This window comes from Ambystoma mexicanum, chromosome 9 (assembly GCF_040938575.1).
Source record: "Ambystoma mexicanum isolate Mex_15411 chromosome 9, UKY_AmexF1_1, whole genome shotgun sequence".
Classification (NCBI taxonomy): domain Eukaryota; kingdom Metazoa; phylum Chordata; class Amphibia; order Caudata; family Ambystomatidae; genus Ambystoma; species Ambystoma mexicanum.
Window position 1 is genome coordinate 783661336 of NC_090931.1, and position 20863 is coordinate 783682198.

At 45.2% G+C, this 20863-nt stretch overlaps 1 protein-coding gene across 3 annotated transcripts in view; it reads right to left on the reverse strand.

Annotated features, from left to right (window-relative positions):
* GTF3C3 (general transcription factor IIIC subunit 3) overlaps window positions 1-20863 on the reverse strand; it is a 598047-nt gene that overhangs the window by 163394 nt on the left and 413790 nt on the right. For all 3 annotated transcript variants that reach the window (XM_069615720.1, XM_069615721.1, XM_069615722.1), the window contains exon 10: window positions 492-663. In XM_069615720.1, coding sequence (XP_069471821.1) covers window positions 492-663 — 172 coding nt within the window. The remainder of the gene's footprint in view (window positions 1-491; window positions 664-20863) is intronic.

Sequence of the window (20863 nt, forward strand, 5' to 3'; positions counted from 1 at the left end):
TTGCATCCGGAGAGCTTGGAATGTACATGAAAAAGTGATTATTCCAGGGATTTAAAATGTCGCAATTTTTGTCTATTAACTTTAATTAAGCACTAGCACTTTTTGTGGGTTATCAAAGTTTTATGCACTTTTGAATGTTGTTCTTATGATTATGACTGGATTTTATGATGGCTTTTTAAAAATGTTATGTTGAAGTTTTTATTATGTCTCCTATATTTCCTGGTTGATGCATTGTATAATTGTTGTACTTTGATGGATATTTATATCTGAATAAAGGAAATGGACTGGCTGACTGAATAAGACACATTTGTTCCTCCAATTTGTGAAGGCATGCACCTGCAAACGATACAGACTCCCTATAGGCACAATACAGTACCAATGGGTCCAATGCACACAATTAAACAGTCTTCAGAAACACTATTCCACCGGGCTAAACACTCCAAGAAAATGTGCAGAACCTCAAAAGCGCATTCACTTAGTAAATGTGTTACCTGCATGACGGAGCCAGACAACTGGCAGGTTGTATCTCTCTGAGCAGACGAGTGCGCTTAGAAGAGGGAGTGCAGAGTTGTACTCTCCGACCTCAAGGAATGCCTCTGCAATATCCAGGTACAAGTCTCCCATTTCCTCAGGGTTCTGCTCCATCACCATGGTTAAGAGAGGCTACACCCAAAACAAACAGACAACCAGAAAAGTATCAAATTAACTTCTGATACGTATACGTGTACTTCAGGCAAATGTGCAACTGTTGCCCTCCACGTGTCACCACAATTTAGCACCAGTCTTTCACCACTAGTCGTGCCGGCTTGCATCCTGCCCTCAGACAGTAATTATGAGTACTATGCTTTCAACCTAGTTCCTGGCTGCTAGGGAGTTTTACACAAGTTACTGTCTGTGACAGAACATAGAAAAGCCCACCTTGGATGCATAGGGTTTCAACACATACATTTGGCCTGAACCACAAAAAGGTTTGGTAGAATGGCTGAGCATCTAGGCTTAGTCTAGGAGTGGAAGCGGGCTGTGTAGGGAGGTACAACCCTGAGCATACACTAATTCAGGGATAAATTGATACTGATACAATTAAAGTTATAGAAAAATTGTGATGTGTGTGTGTGTGTGTATATATATATATATATATATATATATATATATATATATATATATATATATATATATATATATATATATATATATATATGGCACACCGTAAAATATCTGCAAGACAAGTACTAAAATACAGTAACATATGTAGAACACAATTGCAAGTTTCACAAGTAATAGACCATAAGTATAATAACTTTTAGAATAATTTATACAGTAACAAATCTCTTAGTAAAACCATCTGAAACATATATGCACATTTTTCAAACTTATGATAACTTTTTATAATGTTGTTCTAGCCTTTCTTGGAGAATCAAACCCTTTCTTATGAGAGTCTCACAATGTTCACAGGGGCCCTAGACCTCCAGAGGTTAGGAGTGGAGCACGATAGGCAGCATACAGTGTTTCAGTTGACCATCCCCAGTTCCTGTCCTGTCAGTCACTCAAAGACCCGTTGCAGACTTTCCAAGGGAAGCCCGGCAAAGACAAAAGGAACTAGAGGAACCATCCCCACCCAGGTAGGTAGAACTAGACCTAACAAAGGACAAGCCATCTTGTTCAGGGTTTAAAAAAATACAGTCACCATTTTAAATTAATGGGACCCCTTGGTGTCCCCTACCACAGACGCGATGATAGCCTGCGATAAAATTGCACACAAAGTTGTGTAAAAGGTACACTGATACCAGCTTGAAAAGAGGGACTAGTCACAGTAACCAACATGTTATTGGAGAAGTGAGAACAGGGAGAGAGTGTTTTACCTCAGCACACCACATAGGCTGGATTGTGCTGATCTCACAAAGGAATGTAGAGGTAGGATAAAAAGTACCCCCCTGCCTTTGTAAAAGGGTCTTAACCAAGGGAAAATAAAGAAACATTACAGTGGAAGCTCCAGGAGCTTCCAGTAGCACTGCACAGAAAGTGCTGTGTTCCACTTTAGTCAAATTTAGATGGCAGAAAAGATGGAGGAAAGCATGACTTCATAAAGACTTACCAAAAAAGGGTAAAAGGGTTCTTGAGAACAGGGTAAAAGAATGAGCGTGTGTGGAAAAAGGTTCCCACTCACTCAGGAGAATCTGACAAAAATCCAAGAGTCCAGCAAAAAGTGCTGGGGGACGCTCAGGTGGAGAGAATCTCACTCAAGAAGGAAAATCTACTCTAACACGGGCCGTGTGCCTTCTTGGGCGTTTGTCTCTCAACTGACAGCGTAAGCAAGAACTAGGGCCTGTAGTGATATTCAAATCGTCTGCAAGGAAAATAGTGAATTAATCAGCCTCAGAAGAGAGGAGAATAAGACAAGTGAAGGGACAGCCACGAAGGACATCGCAAATGTGGACGACAATGTGCCCAAGCCATAAGGGTATTTGAAACGGAGTGCACAGGACTCACATTCAGAGTTGGGGGGGGGATAAAATCAGTGGTATTTGCCATATATTGCCGTTTTTTTCCATCCACCCAATTCATGATTGGGCCAAATACCATCAGTGATTTCCCAGGGGAATACCTCCAGCGGTATTCCAGGTGGCCTTTCATGAAAATGTTTGCCTGACGTGGAGGTAGAAATTCCCAAAACATGTTTTACTGCACTGAAGGGAAGCATGGGCGCTTCCCTTCAATATAGCAACACACATTTTCAGAATGTGCCATGGTAAGGGGGTGAAAAGGTAGGCATCACTGATTCTCGCCTCACACTACCATTTTAATTTGTGCATTCAAAAATGTACAATAGATGTTCATGCCAGTACAGTACACTATCCATTTCCATCTTCACAATGAATGTGGGAATGGCAAAAAAAGAAGAAAAAAAAGATTGGAAAAAAATAACATTTTATCTTTACCACTGGCGGTGGTGGTACTTCTGGAATACCCTTTGAGGTATTCCAGAAATACCCTCTCCACCAGTGATGCAACCAAAATTGGGTGGATTTTGTTAAATACTACCAGCCAAGGTGGTAACAGACTCCGGCGGTATGTCGCAAAAATAGAATCCCCTGAACTCTAAATGAGGCTCACTGTGTGCGCTAAAATGAACACCAAATCCTGCCCATGTCCCACCTGTTTCTCCAGCTCAGCAATTAGAAAGTTTAGTTTTCCAAGAATAATGCATTAACAAGAAGTTACTCCGTCATGCTTTCAAAATTACGAGATTTCCTAGTGTACACAAACCTCGCAAGGTCTCATCCACTTCAGATGGCTCTACATGGACGCTTCTTCATTTGCCCACAACTCGGCTGCACTACACCCTGGCTCTTATCTGTAGGGAGAGGTTGGTTGATACAGGCAGGCTCTGATGCCACTGGGTTATGGGCATAGAAGGATTACCAATAACACTACTGTGCAGGAAGCTCAGGTGGAAGGGTTCTTCATTTGCAGCCCAAAAACGCATCGCCCAATCAAAGCCCTCTTTCATAGTCGCTCTCACTCTCCGGAGGAAGGTCAGTAGGATGCCCAATAGGCTGAACACCTACCAAAAGACCTGCTGATCACGGGTGCTTGTATTCAGAGTTGCAGAAGCATTGAAAACAAATGACTGGTTAATGGGCGGTTGCAAAAGAGACAAAAACAGCATCATCCACATCCCTGCGACGCCTGTAATCCAGATTCTTAAAAACCAAGTATTATCTGTTCACCCATTTAAACCAGTAACAGATCAGAAAACCCACAAGTAGCAGCAGACTAAATGCATTATAGATCTACTACCCAACATTGGTTCCTGCTGAGACCATGTCGTCTTTGGAAACCGAGCACAAGTCATTTAAGCCTAGTTAGTAAATTAGAGCAGACTTCTTGGAAGAGGCCCCATTGCATTTCTTGCTTCATAATCCCCTTCTCCACACAGATCGTAAGAGAAGGCTCTGCCCACTGTGCCTGGATAGGTGACCAAGGGGATTTTTCACAGATTCCGTTTCTTGAGCTACCAAGGCTGCCTAGAAAAAACAACACTCCCGTGGTTGTTCCAAATCACCCAGGCTTGCGTCATCTTCTAGTACCGCCTATCCTGATACACGAAGAGAGGGTAGTGTGTCAGCATAATAAACCGTAACAACAGGCAACATGACCAGAGATCCACCAGACAAATCCAAAGAACAAGCAGTCTATAGGCCATCCTCCAGGTACACCTCCGGATTAGATAATGCTCGACTCAGTGTCTAATAGAATCAAGACTTTCATGCAGTGAGTTGTTTGGGAACTCTCCAGTATGTGTCAAGAGCGGAGGTAAGCATTGTGTACGTTTAAGGCTATCTCACCACAATGCTGGCAGTACAATCGGCGGTAGTTATTCAATACCGATTTGCCCCACCAGTCAGCCACGTTCATAATGTCACTCGAAAGGCATTCAAAGTCACAGACCGACCCTCTGTTCGGGTGGGTGCCTGAAAGCACTTTAACCACTGCCACCGGTCTAAGGATCCAGCAGGTCCATTTTGCTAATGGAGGAGGGTCAGCTCTATATGGTTTGGCACAACCATGAGCAACTGCACATCCCGTTTCCTGTCGACACCTCCAGTGACTTTCTAGAAGGCCTTAAAGCAGCGTGTGACGCACAGCTTGGAGTGATACAGGAAAAATGGGTAGGAAATTATTCTACAGTTGCACTTAGAACAAAGAGAAATGTGAACTACAACTCCATCAGGGGAGAAAACCCTGCCTGTTCTGCCTAGAGCCTAGACATTCGATATTCGCTGGCAAGAGACCAAAAAGAACAGGATTGCTAGCTTATAGGACACGGGCCTGCTAGACAGGTTCTCACTTGAACCCGAGGACTGAAGTAGCTTAAGGACAGAGTTAACGTTCCACAGCGAGGAACAGAATGCCACCACAGGAGTAATGCTGCACAAGCAACATACCACAGGATCTTCTCCAATAGGTGCTCTTTCCAATGGTGAATGTCCCTCTAAAATGGCCCAACAGGGAGTATTCATCATGCAGTAAGCATTCCCTTCCTCCACCAAGCCCACTAAATAAATTAGCACCACACGCTCAAGGTGTTGAAAGGTGATTGGGGGCCAAGGCCTCCTTAGCCTTTTCCGAAAAGACCAATGATGGAGCCTTGAGATCAGGAATCCTCCAGTCCACCAGCATCATTGAACTCACCAATAAGGAGGCTCAGTCTCAGGATCTGTTAGTAGACAAGAGCTCTGGGGTAATTTGACTGGAAAATCCATCGAAAGATCCACAGGAACTGTAAACCAAGCTTGCAATTTCTACAGCAGAGCAATTTTCTAAAGTTCCAATACCTTTTCAACCTGCTTTTTCTGGAGTCCTTGCTATCATGGCAAAAGTTGGGAGGAGGCGTTATTCATCCATGGGGACCAGGGCTGCTTAAGGGCTCGGGGTCTGGTCTTGAGCTGAAGCTCATCAGTCGTTCAATATTGAGATGTGACGCAAACAGATCCATCTGAAGTGACCCCAATGTAATGTGAAGCTTCTAAAACACATGTGGATCCATCCACCAATCATTGAAGTCTGCCAGGTACCCAGAGTTCCATTCTGCCACTGTTTGACAGTCCTGGAATATACTCCATTCTTCTTCTTGCTAATCCAACAAAGTGGGTATTTTGGATCATGCCCTGGGATGGTTCTTTTCTTTCTTAAATGGGAGGCTGTTACTCTTGCACTCTTCTTGATGGTAATGTGCCAAAGAGTTGTGCAGTCTGTCAAGTAACCCCACTGCCTCCTTTACCCTTTCATATTTATATCAGATCGCTATTTGATATCTTTGTGAAATTGGGATCGAGGTTCCAGTCCCACGCTATATTTGGTGCATCTTCATGTTAAATGCCCACAGACTGATTTGAGATCCTTGTATGGAGGAAGTAGAGCAATAGATATCATCAAATTGTCTGCAACCTAATCCCAATAAAAACAGAGGTCCTGCTTCCAGGCCCTAAGAACAAAATTCAGAATTTCTCCCAAATTTGTGATCCACCAGCCTTGATTGGCATACCTTTGAATTTTGCAAATGAAGTGAAAAAACATTGGCTTTTTATCAGCAAGCCAATCTCTACATCAGCTCACAAACGAATGAAATCATAAAAACGTCATTTTATGAATTGTGTTTACTCTGGAGGAGCACTCCTTACATTGACAAGCATTAATAGCTTATTTAGTTGGCTCTCTTATTAGCTCTAAATTGGATTATTGTACTGTACTGTAAATGGGGACTGCAGAAAGTACAAAACAGCTATTTGTCTGATTGTTAACTGTTCAAGATTTTACTCAGTAACATCTTGTCATCAACCTCTTCATTAGTTGACTCTGAAACATAGGGTTACCTTCAAAGTTCTTTGTTTGTTTATTTATATAGCGCACCAAACCCTGGGGTATCTAGGCGCATTACAAATTACATGGTTACTTGAACAGGATACACAGTCAGCAATAATAACAATTATTTACAACGTTGTAGCAATCATGGGTAAGTGACTATTCAAGCAAATTAGCTTGCAAACATATGCAGTTAGATATTAAAGAATTATTTACATAAATATACAGGCAGACAAGGTGTTCAGCAAATGAACACAATGGTAGCAGTGGCATGGATCATACGAGGGAGAAAAGCCACGTTTTAATTTCTTTCCTGAAACTGTAATAAGATGAGTCTGCTCTTAAGGCTGCAGGCAAGGAGTTCCACAGCTGAGCTGCCATGACCAGGAAGCTGCTTCCCCCCTGCTTTCTTAAGTTTGTATCTCGGGACCTTAAGGCAATTTGCTTGTATGGTTCAGGTGGGACGTTCAGATGTATATTTGGAGAATGTATCCACTAAGTATTTAGGGGCCAAGTTGAAAAGACATTTATGGGAGACGGTTAAGGATTTGAATTTGATTCTATCCTTGATTGCGAGCCATTTAGTGGTGCGCCTGGCGTTCGAAATATGCTGCATTCTTGGAAAACCTAACAGTTCTTAAGGCATTATTTCGGAGTGTTTGTAGTTTGTTGATATTGTGTTTAATAGATCCTAGATAGAGTGCGTTACAGTAGTCTAATTTTGACAGAATTAGAGCTTTTGCTAAGATAATGCAACTATCAGTGGAGGGAAACGGTTTGCATGGCTAGTTTGGATTTCAAATGACTACATGGCCTAACAGCTAAATACATGGATAATAAAGTCCAACTCTATAGCCCTGGCCCCTCTTTTGCTCTGACAATCGTTTACTTTTAAAAGTACCTACATCTCAGTTGAACTCCAGCGGAGACGCATGTTTTTCTGTCAGTGTGCCAGGATTATGGACTGCACTACCAGGCTCTATTTGTAAACTGGATAATTATGGGCCCTTTCGCAAAGGTCTCAAGACATTACTCTTTTGCTTAGACATGGTGGTTTTACATTTCAGAGGTGAAGTGCTGCGTGCCTTGATTCAGTTAAGTCTGCCCATGGTGGGTTATAAATCTACCTTAGAAAATCACAAATCGTCTCCAGTGCCAGAAATCGTTCATGATCTCCCCAAGGAGCCTGGGGACTGTACATCTCAGAGGGGCTATGTAACATACATGCACACATTCTATAGCTTCAGTAGGATGTGTGATGAAGATCCCTGCCTGGTTCTGGGGGCCATCAACGTAGCAATTCAGGTGGACGGGTGCAAACAATGAGCCAGTGGATGCAGAGGTTGGTATGGGGAGGAACCCTTCATCCCCACCTTGGTTCACCATCACATGGCAGGGGACAATCACAGTGGAGCACACCAGATCCGTATGAGGAGTCTAGTCACACCCCGCCACACTGGCCTAGCAGGGCAGTCCAGGCTTGACAGTTTGGGAGAACATCTTGGGAGAACCAGCAGGATAAGACTAGTTCACCCCCTTTTCAACTAAGAGAGCCAGAAGATTGCCCTGAGCAGAACCAAACGTATGACATTAAAAACTTAACATGCTAAATAAAAAAAAACCTTCTCTGGAAGTTTACAAGACCCAGGGTGAACCATGAGCAACATTGTTCTACATCAAGAGGTTCTCTGACTGGTTATACAATGTTTTTAATTTCCTGTATGCTCACTGGAATACAGTTGTCGACAACACAACACAGCACCACACAGTGGGATATGGTCATGGGTTTGACCGTACCAAAGGGGGGGGGGGACCAGGACCCCCCTTTCACCCTGCGGTAGGGGGCCTACCAGGGAAAACGAAAGTACCAGGCCTACCTCAGTGGTGATGTGGGGGCTATTCTGGTCGACCCATGTCTCTGGCTCCCCAATATGCCTGGAGCCATGGATGTACATCAGTGTCGCTTTCTCAGACCCAATGCCTATCAACCTATGTCCTGGCCAGGTAGCTTTCTCCTTTCTTTCAGGTGGTTTCAGAGACAGTACAGCTACCAAAATACACTGGACTCTGCAGACCCATGGGAGGCATCAGTGTTCCTAGTGAGCAGCACCGTGCAAAGAAAAACTACAAGTACCACAATGTTCCTAGCCCCACGGACAAGACCCAGTCTGGAACAAGAGGAATAGACTGGTTACCCAAATGGTAATGAAGTAAGCTTCCCTATTCTGGAGCCAATTGGGATAACAAACACCCACTATGGACTGCCCAGGTACGCTACAGGCAGACCTGCCTAACCTCTGGGTGTTTCCCAGAGCCTCTTGAGTTGTCATGCTATGGATCAGATCACGAAATCTCAGGGTTTATTAGGGGCTGCAATAAATGCAGCAGCTGTCTTTCCTCGGCAGAGATCACAGAATTCCTTTGAGAGACGCACAATACTGCTCAGGCAGCAACGCTCACAGGGCCCTGTGATGAATTGAGGGAATTTCTCCCTTCTCCCCAAGGTGGAGCCTACCCCTTTGAGGCAAGGGAGGGGAGCCGTTCTCCAAGACCGTTCCTATTGGACTGGGCAAGTGGGACCTCACTCAGAGAGAGTCCACCTTTGGGGACAAGGATTCCTGTTCGTCTAAGGAACTCTGTAAGCAGTTCCCCATTATGCGATACATGAGACTTTCTGAGATGCCTAAAAGCAATAAATCCAGAAACCTTGATGGAGACAAAGTTAACATATAGCATGATTATCAACGAACAGACTGTCTCATTAAAGACAAAACATTACTTGAATGTGAGAAGGAAGTTTAAGAGAGAGGACATGCCAAGCCAGGAGAAAGAGGCACAATCATCAAAAGGGGAGGCCCCCTGATAGCGTAACACAGGAGAGAGGCAGAGCTGATTAGAGCTGCTGAGCCCGCAAAGTTCAGAAATGCTCAGTACGAGAGCAGCGGATGCTGGAGAGTCAGAGATGAACCGAAAGTACGAGAGCAAAAATCAGTTTATGGCATGACCAGAAAGACAGTGTGGTGGGCAGGCGGCCCAATTAACTACTCTGACACCAATCAGTGGAGGGATCAGCCACTGCACCGGTTGCCCAAAGGGACACCGGTACGTTGAATAAAAAGAGAGCGTGAGATATACACCGGCGTGAACAAACTGGCGGAGAAGCCAATGTCCCGAGAAACTGTAGGCCACTGAGCTGTTCATCTGTGATAAGAGGTAACTTGGAGAATGGGGGGAACGGGACTCATTATGTAATTAGAGAAATTTGTCACAGTGAAATTGAGGAAATCCGAACTGCAAAGTTAATGAACGTGAACTGTAACCATGCTGAAACGAACATTATAATGAAACCTGAGAAAGATACTACTGAGAACTGGATACGACTACCCTGGGAAGAGGGGAGAATAATCCAGTGTTTACAAACTACAACCACAGTTCGGCAGACGCCACTCCATGTCGCAGCACATTGACCTACCACTGCACTCAGGAAAGAAAGCCACCCAAGAGGGCACCCAACCCTGGAATACACCACAAACCCAAATCCAAGACATCCACAGCACGAACATGCCACGATACAAGAAGGACAAATAAACAAGAATGGAAAGCAGAATTAGGGAGCAAATTGCACACTTGTGAAACAGGAACTACCTACCAGAATTCACAACACCTCAAAACCCCTACCCCCACCTCTAAACAGACTAAGGATACGGACAAAAACGAGAACAAAAACAGAATACATCTCCAACTATCTCTCCACCTACGATCATACCTCAACGGAAAACAAACAACCCACAAGAAAGAGCTCAAACAATACTGCACAACAACAGACTTCCAAACCACAAGACACAAAACCCAGCAACTCTAACACATTTTTGGAAAGACCTAAAAAAAGTCAGAGCTAAGCTAGACTCCCTAACCATCCACATCGCTTACAAAACAAAAGACTGGAAAAAAGACCACACATACAAACAACCCACTACTACGAAGAACAAAGAAACACATCCATCAATTAATTTGAACTCCTCAAAGAAGAAACAGAGGCCACAACTACGTAATCAACAAATAACAGCCTCATTCAAGAGAGAACCTCAGGAATAGAAACCCTGACCACCATCACCCGACCGAGACGCAGGAAAGGATATGAAACAATAAACAAGAAAAAGCATACACTCTATGCTGCAGCCTACTCAATGTAAGATCCATGGCCAAACACAAAACAGAAATGTACAACCTCAGAAGCAAGGGTGCCACAGACGTACTCTTTTTCACAGAAGCATGGCTATCTGACAGTTACAAAACAATTGCCCTCAAAGCCATAACAGACAACTCAAACTAATACAACAGAGAAAACTGAAGAGGCGGTGGAATCACAATAGTGCACAAAGAGCGCATCTGCGCAAATGAAACTGACAAAGAAGACTATAAATCACTCCTAATCAACATCAAGCTCAACAACCAAGCCAACCTACTGTCCCTCCTGTTCGACAGACCACCATCCTATAACCCCAACTTTGCAACGAAGCTCACTAACCCCATTGTCAACCTCTCCACTTATCACAATAATATAATTGTTCTGGTTCGAAAGAAAAAACAAAACCACAGCCAACTCCCTCAGCGCCCTAGTGGAAACCCTCCACTTCAAACAAATAGTAAACTGAGCCACCCACTGTACCGGACACACCTTAGATGAAATTTTCTGCAGAGATGGACTCTTGACCATCGCCCCGCTGATACCGATCATATAGAGTAATCATTAGTTGATCCCATTCACCGTCAAAATCCCAAACCGCATAATGCCCGGAAATGCAATACTCCAAGCCACTAACAAAAGAAAACACTGGAAGAGTCTTGACCTGGAAACCCTAACAGAGCTAATGGAATCAACCAAACAGAATTGGTCCAGACACAGCAGAAGAGAAACTTGATACCTACATCACACAGGTCCTAGACCAATTAGCATCCGTAAAAACTATTCAAAGCCACTGTAAAAAATAAATGTCAGGAAGGTGGTTCGCAGAAGAACTGAGGGAACTAAAAAAAAAACACAAACTAGAAAAACAATGGAGAAACTATTACAACCAATCGGACCAAAACAAATTCTAATGACAACTCCTAAAATAAAAAGGCATACTACACCACAAGAATCCGATCTGCAACAAACTCACAAAAAGAACTATTCAAAATCATAAAGGAAAACCCAACATCATGCAACAAATGCGTCGTACTATCGCAATCCCGCACAAGAAACAAATCCAGAACCACCAGAAACCAGTGCACCACCAACCACCACAACAACAATCGACTGTTTCAAACCGTTGAACCGGTGAACAAAGAAACCTCCAACAAACTAATACAATACTCCTACCTCGCCGGATTCTGTAGTGACCCATGCCAACATCATACTTCCGGCTATTAATGAACCTATCCCTAAACACAGGAATAGTACCTAAAACCTTCAAATCAGCATAACTCAAGCCCATTCTAAAAAACGAAATAGGAAATCCAGAAGACCCCACCAACTACAGACCTACATCAAACCTACCCTACCCATCAAAACTACTTGAGAACCACTTCTACAAAATACTACTCAACCATGGCCAAAGCAAAGAAACACTCAACAATTCCCAAGTAGGCTTCAGACCCATTTGAGGAATGGAATCCGCACTTCTATCCGAAAGGGAAACCTAAAAATAAACGCAGACAACAGCACCCGATCGGCCCTCAAACTACTGGACATATCAGCCGCCTTCGACACAATTAGACACAGAACACTAATCCAGAGACTGGAGGAATGCAGCATACAAGGCTTTGATCTACAATTGCTAAAATCTTTCCTCACCAACCAAACTGAAAGAACATACTTACCACCATTTACATCAAAAACATTAGCTGCGGCATAACTCAAGGATCTAGCCTCTCCCTACTCCTCTTCAACATCTACATGTCCCCCCTAATGAAACTCATTGAAACCCATGGACTGACCGTCTACAACTACGCAGGCAATACTCGACTCATCTTCAAGATAACCTCAACCTAAGACCCAAACACCACCCTCAACAAATGCCTCACAGACATATACACCTGGATGATAATCAACAATTTCAAACTAAACTAAACCAAAACAGAAATAATGATCTCCCCCCAGAGGATAACAACACACACAAACCTGAGCTGGCACAATCAATGGGAATCCAACCAGAGGGATCTTCAATGATAAAAAAAAACAGGGACAACAGACTCTCCCTAAAACCGCAAGTCAACGCAGTAGCAAAGAAATTATTTTACCTCCTGTGACTAATTAGAGGGATACCTCACCTGCCCAGACAGAACTCTTGTAATCCTCTCCTTGGTATATCGAGACTAGAGTACTCAATCAGCCTCTATTTTGGAATGTCAGAAAGCCTCACAAAGAACACATCCAAAATACTGCAGCAAAACTTCTCCTGAGACTAAACAGAAGAGACCACATCACACCAACCCCGAGAAGCCTACACTGGATTCCAGTAAAACAAAAGAAAAACACATCAACTTCAAAGCCCTCTGCATTGCCCACAAATCACTACACGTCAAGATGCGGAATTTCTTCAAGCCAAATCAACCACTATCAACCATGAAGAAACCTAATATCGAGCAATGACATCCAAATCGAAACGAAACGAGAAAAGGAAATTCAGAGAAACCGCATCCTCCTGTTTTATAGCCAAACTATGGGACTTGTTACCAAAGGAAATAAGAACAAGAGAAGATCACCTATCCTTCTAAAAACCACTGAAAACCTTGCTATTCAATTCACCAAAACGAGCATAAAAATGGGCCCCTCCCACAACCCAAACCCGAGGCAATCATGGAACAGTACGGTTCCTGGAACCGACAATAACACATCCACACACTACTAACCATCCCCTGCTCCTCTCCCGTATACCTCCCATGTGCCACATACCCTCAATAGGCTAGCCACATTACACACAAAACACACAAGCCACACATCCACCACAAGAACGAGCAGCTGCAAACAACAAATAACCCAGACACTGGACGTTACCCCTCCAGACACAATAAGCCCAGTGCACTCCATCAAAGCATACTCAGGAAGCCGACACGCACAGACGGCTGTTTCTCCTGGTTCTGCAAACATCAACAGAAGAGCACAACCTCTATCCTATCCCTCGTCCCTCGCTAACCTACCCCTCCCACTTTCTTACAGAGCAACGTGAGTGCCTGGAGGCCTTGCAAATGGTAGCAGTGCACGGTACACATTATTATAACATAACAAGAGTGACCAAAAGCAGTATATTACAGAAAGGAGAGTATGAAGTACAGACAAGAGAAATGGCCAAGATATGAGAGCAGCTAACGCTAAAAAGTGGGCACAGTAGTCACCCAAAAAGGGTGCCCCATCTAGGACAAGATATGATAGGTACCCAGAGGTTTATAAGCGTGGACCCGCGGATCGAACCTGTAGTGCTCTGTGTCGTCTTGCTTCCCAGGTGAGCACGTTGCCCCTGAGCTATCTTCCCGAGACAACACAAGAATATACAAGGCTAACCAGCCGGGATCAAGGGATCAAACAAACCTCATGAAAAGACACCTGGAGAGCAATACCTAAAGGTAAGGAAACACCCAAAGACATTGTAAAAGAGTTACAAACCTTGATATGAATTTGAATTTATTAATATACTTTCAGCATAATAGCTTTGTATATACAAAATTTAAAACAACCATTTAAAATGTCCATTACAAATATAAAACATATACAATTACAAGAGGTACTATTTAAAAAGTGTCTACTAAAATCTTTAATACAATTTCATTAATTACATCAAATTCATTCACATGTCAAGTCCATGATTTCTTTCTAAAATATTAATAATTAAAATAGGTTCCTACATTATTCAAAAAGTGCAAGTATCGTAATCCATTTCATATAAAATGTGGTCATGTTATAAATAAAATTTAAATCCTTTCCATTCATAAACATTTACCATAGCATGATAGGATCCAGAGCACTAAAACAATTATTGTTGGCTTTCAACGTCTGGTCTCTAATGTGTGGCAGACTTTCGCATCTTGTCAAGATATGTTCTAATGATTCAATCATTTTTACGCCCCAAAGCCGACATTCCTGTTCGTTTTGTGCCAGGTCTTTCTGAGCTCCTTCAGTTTCTAGGACATTACTTTTATTAAATTGTAAAAGTAAATACTGTCTCATCAGCCATAATTCTGGGAAAGGCACAATATAAAATGGAAGGCTAGTTTGCGATCCTACGTACTGGACAAAAGGTCTGCTATGAGAGTTACACGCTAGTTGTACCGTGTTGTTGTTCTCATGATCAAATAGTTTGATTTTCTTTTTCAGACAACATTTTATCCTTTTTACATTAATAGCGGATATGTCAATATCACATCCTCTCCTCCATAGATTATAGGTAGTGAATCTTGTTCCCCATGTGCCAATCTGTTCATATTTATCTCAGCTCAGAAAGGCCTTGGCATAATCGACCATTATGGTTGTATTATTCAGGGTCATTAAGTCAATTAACACATGAAGGTTCTTAGTATTAAACTAGATAGAATACAGGTCAGGCCATACTCAAGATAGAAAAACTCAACTGATCAGGACTGTGGCATATGGAACAATTTTCCAAGCATTTTGGCTTCAAACCGTTTAAATTCTGCATGTAAACTATGGCCCCAATTTTCGATTCCATATGTTAATCCTGCTACTATTTTCATTGTATACAGAAGGAGTACAGTCTTCACTGACAGACCACCATTTCTTCCTATGAAGGCGCTCACACTGCCAACCATTCTCCAACATTTCAGTTTGCGGGACACCGAAGTCCTAGGGCAGAGTAGGGGAGGTGCGACCACCCAAAGAGACAGTGAAAGAACAGTTGGAGAGGTAGGAGGAGAACCAGTTAAGAACAGGGCCTTTGAGGCCAAAGGAAGAAAGAGTATTGAGGAGTAAGGGGTGATCAACGGTATCAAAGGCAGCAGAGAGATCAAGGAGAACGAGGACAGATGATTACTTAGAGTAGCGAGCGGAAAGGAGGGAATTGAGAACAGATGTGCGGGCAGCTTCAGTGGAGTGTTTTGGGCGAAAACCAGATTGAGAAGGGGGAAGAAGAGAGAGATTGGATACAAAAGCAGAGAGTTGAGAGTAGACTTAGCGTTCGAGGAGCTTAGAAAGGAATGGAAGAAGAGAGATTGGACGAAAGTTGGAGGCAAGGAGGGGGTTAGCAGAGGGCTTTTTCAGAATAGCGATGATACTAGCGTATTTGAAGGAGGAAGGGAAGGTAGCAGAGGAGAGACAGATGTTGAAGAAGGAGCTGAGGTAAGGAATGAGAAGAGAACAGATTTTAGAGATCAGGGGGTGGGAAGGGGATCAGAAGGGGCAGCAGTAGGGTGAGTTTTGGACAGGAGGATGGAGACATCAGATGTAGTACCAGGGGAGAAGTTAGACATGTAAGTGGAAGGGGTAGTGAGAGAAGGTGGAGGAGAGGAGTAAGAAGGGGAGCGAAGAATGTTTTGCCGTAGGGTGTGAATCTTGGAAGAGAAAAAGTCAGCGAAGTCAGATGGAGAGAGGGGGGTAGTAGAAAGGTCAGGGGTAGGTGGGGAAAGAAGACGAGATAAGGTCTGAAAGATACGACGTGGATGGTAGGATTGGGATTGGAGGAGGTTATAGTAGGAGCGTTTAGCTAAGCTAAGGCAGGAGTCATAAAGGGAATGGTATGAGAAGTAGGAGGCTTGATTAGGAGGCGAGCGAAGCTTGAGCCATCGTCACTCAAGAGGACGCAGGAGGCAGTGCATGGACAGTAGGTGAGGGAAAAGCCAGGGTTGAGAGGGTTTACGGGTAGGGCAGAAGGAGGAGAGAGGGTGAAGATGATTGAGGCTGGAAGAGATAGAGGAGGACAGAGGATAAAGCTTCATTAGCCGAGAGAGAGGAGAAATCAGAAAGAGGGGGAGGTAGGAAGAACAGGTGTCGAGGAAAAGAGAGGGGCTAAAGTTGCTGAGATCCCACCGAGAGAAGGCTATGGGGAAGAGGATGGAGTGGACGGGGGGAGAGGTGGAGTGAGAGAGGAAGAGAGTAAGGCATGGTCAGATAGGAAGGGTAGAGACGGGAGGAGGAGAAGGAAAAGATAAAGATAAGGTCAAGAGTGGAACCTGAGGAGTGAGTAGGAGAAGCAGGGAGGGGAGTGAGAAGGTAGGAGTCAAGAATGGTAAGAAGTGGGGATGGTTGATGGGAAGAAGGTAGGTGAAGGTTGAAGTCACCAAGTACTGTAAGGGGGGAGGGGGAGATGAGGGAAAGAAGGTGATCGAGGTCATCAAAGAAAGAGGATAGGGGACCAGGTGGTCTGTAGATAATAAGCAAAGAAATAGTGAGAGGGGAGGTAAAGGATTTGTACAGCTATTCAAAGGAAGGGAAGGAAGGAAGAGGCGTTGGAGAGGAGAGGGAGTGACAGGGTGAAAGAGGAGACCAACGCCACGGCCAGTGGGGTGGAAGACATGAGAGAAGGAGGATGAGGAAGAGGTAGTAAGGGAAGCAGGTACAGTAGAGTTGTGAGGGAGAAATTAAGTTTCTGTAATACAGAGAAATTGAAGGTTGAGTCTCAAAAACATGTCCAGAACAGCTGCAGTCTTGTTGCAGAGGGATCTCGCGTTCCAGAGGGCAATGTTGATGGAGCTGAAGGGTTTAAGGATAGGGGGATAGATGACGTTGGGTCGATGAGGAAGGGTAGAGGGGGGATGTGTGAGCGGGGGGGGGTTTGGAGAGGGAATGGACATAAGGAAAAGGGAAATGAGAAGGGGCAAGAAATAGGGGTGGGAAGAGGGGGGAGAGAGCTGAGAGTAAGGAGGAAGAGGAGAAAGGGAACACTCATGTCAGAGGGGGAGAAGAAGGGGATGGGCAGAGGAATGGTAGGAGTAACTGGCGAAGGAGGCTGGGGAGGGGATATATGAGTGATGAAGCTCAGGAGGGAAGAGGGGGCAAGAGGGAAAGAAAGTGAACAGTGGTAGAGGGAGGAGAGTGCGCAGAGGAACTGTGGGGTAAAAATGAGGAGGAGGAGTAGCGGTCAAGGAGGGACAGGGAGGTGGCAATGATAGGGGAGGAGAATAAGGAGCAGTCAAGTACAGGAATGGGCGTAGAAAGGTAGGAGGTGTGTCACGCCGTTACGGCGCTGGTCTCTTTGGCAGCGCCGCCAATTGTGTGGAGTAATACGCTCCAACCTGTCCAAGATGGCAGTGGATGTCTGCACCGTAACTGCAGACAACGGGATAGACTATGCACGCTCCCCAGAGACGCAGATGGCTGTTCACGTGATCCCATTTAGGGAAGGAAGTACGGCTCTCCGTAAGTTTCACTACTAGGTTGCCCTTCACTGACTTTTGTGAATTTTATTTCTGTAAAACCTCTGCTTATTTACTCTCGTTTCTATCCAGACTCTCCTCTTCTCTCTCATCTCGGTTTCGCTCAGAGTCCCGTATTTCCTCAGCAAGTCTCCCGCTCCCAACATCCACTTTGACTGGCCGCACTCTCGACATTAGTTAGCATTCTTTCTAATACCCGCTCTCTGCACCACTTTCCCTATATTACACTGGCAGAAAATATCTCTCTTTTCCCTAAGGGTGGGCTGGTACTACTTTCTGGACCTAAATACTGGAAACCGGTGTTTCCGATCAAACCTCCTCCAATAAGTGTCAGACTACTGCTCCTTCTGCAATATTTCAGTCTAATCCTCACTGTTGAATTCTTACCTGTCTTGTGTCCAACTCCCAGACTCCATCTTCAATACGAGTGCCAGTTACTCCGAAGACCTCGTCCCGATTACACGTGAGCAACATCGTCCAGGGTTTTCTTCCCCAGAGGGTTTCCCTGGGGGGTTTTGCTCCTTCCCGCTCTGGCATATTATCATTTCCGGAGAGGGGAGAGTAGAGCTATCCGGGGGAACTTTCATTTCAGCATTTGCATCCTTCATGGGAAGTCGCTGTCAGATCAGGTTAGTGACACTTTTTGAGATTAAATGTTGTTACTAAATTAACCAGATTATAACAAGGTGAGAGGCAGGTCGGATCGTTAACTGGATGCTACAAGTAGAGAGGATAGAGCAGATGATAACAGTGCCCAAAGCAACCAACTAGGGGGGGGATCAGGGGAGGTGGCACTAATAGGAGGGGAAAAGGGTCAATCAGGTAATACTGGAATGGGAGTAGGAAGGTAGGAGGTGAGAAGCAGGTAGGGAGGATCAATGTATACTAACGGTAGAGAGGGTAGAGCAGATGATAACAGTGCTCGCGACGAACAACAAGGTGGGGCGAGTAGGGGTATGATTGGGGCATATAGTGCTGAGAGGGTCACAGGGCTAAGGCGTAGGGCAGGGACAGGATTGAGAGGGGCTGAAGGGGTCTGGCAGTTAGGAAGAAGGAGGTGTGCCCAGTAGCAGTAGAGGCCAGTGGTCCAGAGGACACAGATGGTTGGACAGCAGGACCCAGGCAGGTGAAGAGGTAGTCCACAGGAGGCAGGCAGCCCTGGGATGGAGAGGGCCTAATGGGGTCCAAATGTGGCAGGAAACATCAGGAGAGTACTGACAGGAGTACACAGTTAGGAGAAAACAGTCAGGAGCACAAATGGCAGGCCAGCAGGATCCAGGGAGATGAGGGGGCAGGTTGTGGGAGGCAGGCAGATTCAGGGGGGAGAGGGCCAAAGGAGGACCAAATGCAGCTGGAAACGTGGACAATCAGTGATGGAAGGAGCCAAGGGCCAAAAGGACAGTGTCACAGCCCAAGACGGCACAAGCACCAAGCAAAGAGGCAGGCAGTAGGAGGTGGGCGAACCCACTATGGAGAAGGTCAGCAGGGATCAGGCCGCAGCAGACCAGGCCAACGGGATGTAGCAGACAGGCAGGAACATGAAGAGCAGAGCCGCAGTCCAGAATGGAGTACGCACAGCCGACAAGGATTCAAGCAGGAGAGAAGCAGTCAACGGAAGGCAGGCAGATGCATGACGAAACGGGCAAGAGGAAACACGCGGGGGACCAGCAGCGGGGATGAAGAGCAGTCAGTGGGATGAAGCAGACCAGTCAGTTGGAGGCGGCAGATGAGGGCGGAGAGGGCCCGCAAAGATCCGACACCGCAGGGTAAGCAGGCAGGCCAGCAACAAAGGAGATTAGGACTGGAGACCGAGGCACCACCCGGGCCTGAGTAGCACTGCACAACCAAGCAGAGGAGGCACAGCAGCAGGCCACCGAAGGCGAGGAGGAGCGGACCACCTTGCAGGAGAACCAGAGCAGGGCTAAGCAGTGCCACTCCTCAACAGGACCGGAGCAGCGGTAGACCCTGGAGGGAGAGGACAAGCCAAAGCCGCAGCTCAATTACAGAAGAGACAGGAGGGGCCCAGGAGCCTGAATCAGGCCTCGTAGTAACGAGAGGACCGGAGCAGGAGCAGACTGTGGGGCGAGAGGGTGAGCAAACAGCAGCCGTGCATCCAGGGTGGAAGCAGTTGGAACATCGTTGCAGGCGAAAGGAGAGCCCCGATGGAAACTTGCGGCTCTTGGTCGGGACCAGGCAGGCCGGAAGAAAGTCAAGGCACATCAGGAGGTGAAGCAGCGCGGCCTCTTAGGGCTCGAGCTGGTGAGAGGCCCATCTGGCGCCAGCGCAGCGAGTCTCAATGCAGGGTTACCGCCGGACTCGTAATGAGGCCCATTGGCATGGTTAGTTAAAAACGAGAGGGCTCAATTGCCCATAGTAGCTATTAGGGAGGGGGATGCTATTTTAACTAGAATCAATGTGAAATGAACACAACATTCAAAGGATATTGCACTGACCTTTACTCTAAAATGCCCAGACCGGGTCATGAACAGCTGAAGACCACCTCGATGAGGCAGAATTACCTATGCTTTGCGCTGATGAGAGGGAGGTTCGGAATTCACCTGTTCTGCTCTCAGAGTTTGAATGGGCTTTAAAGGAACTTAATTGGGGCAAACACACTTGTAATGGATGGGTTACCAGTAACATTTTATCAAGAATTCGTAGATCTGTTGGCGCCCAAACTATAAGACCTGTACACAGAGGTGTTACGGCCAGACCTACTGCCAAAGATCATGAGGGAGGCCCTTATTATACTTTTACTTAAACCCAACAAAGATCAGACAGATTGTAGTTCTTACCATCCGTTATCTATGATAAATGTAGTTAACAAGATACTTACTAAATTATTGTCCAAGAGGCTAACCCAGGCTATAGCAAGACTATACAAAAGGACCAATCAGGTTTTATCCCACAGAGGACTACTTTCTCGAATATCAAACTATTATTTATACTTATGGAATGCATGGGGGATGGATCCACATAAATGAGCAATCGTTAGCCTAGATGCACAAAAGGCATTTGATAGTGTGGACTGGTACCTCAGGTGGGAAAAAGTGCTATGGAAACCCACTGGAACGCCCTCCCCCCACATATTAGGCTCATTGATTCTCATGCAGCCTTTCGCAAGGCCATCAAAACT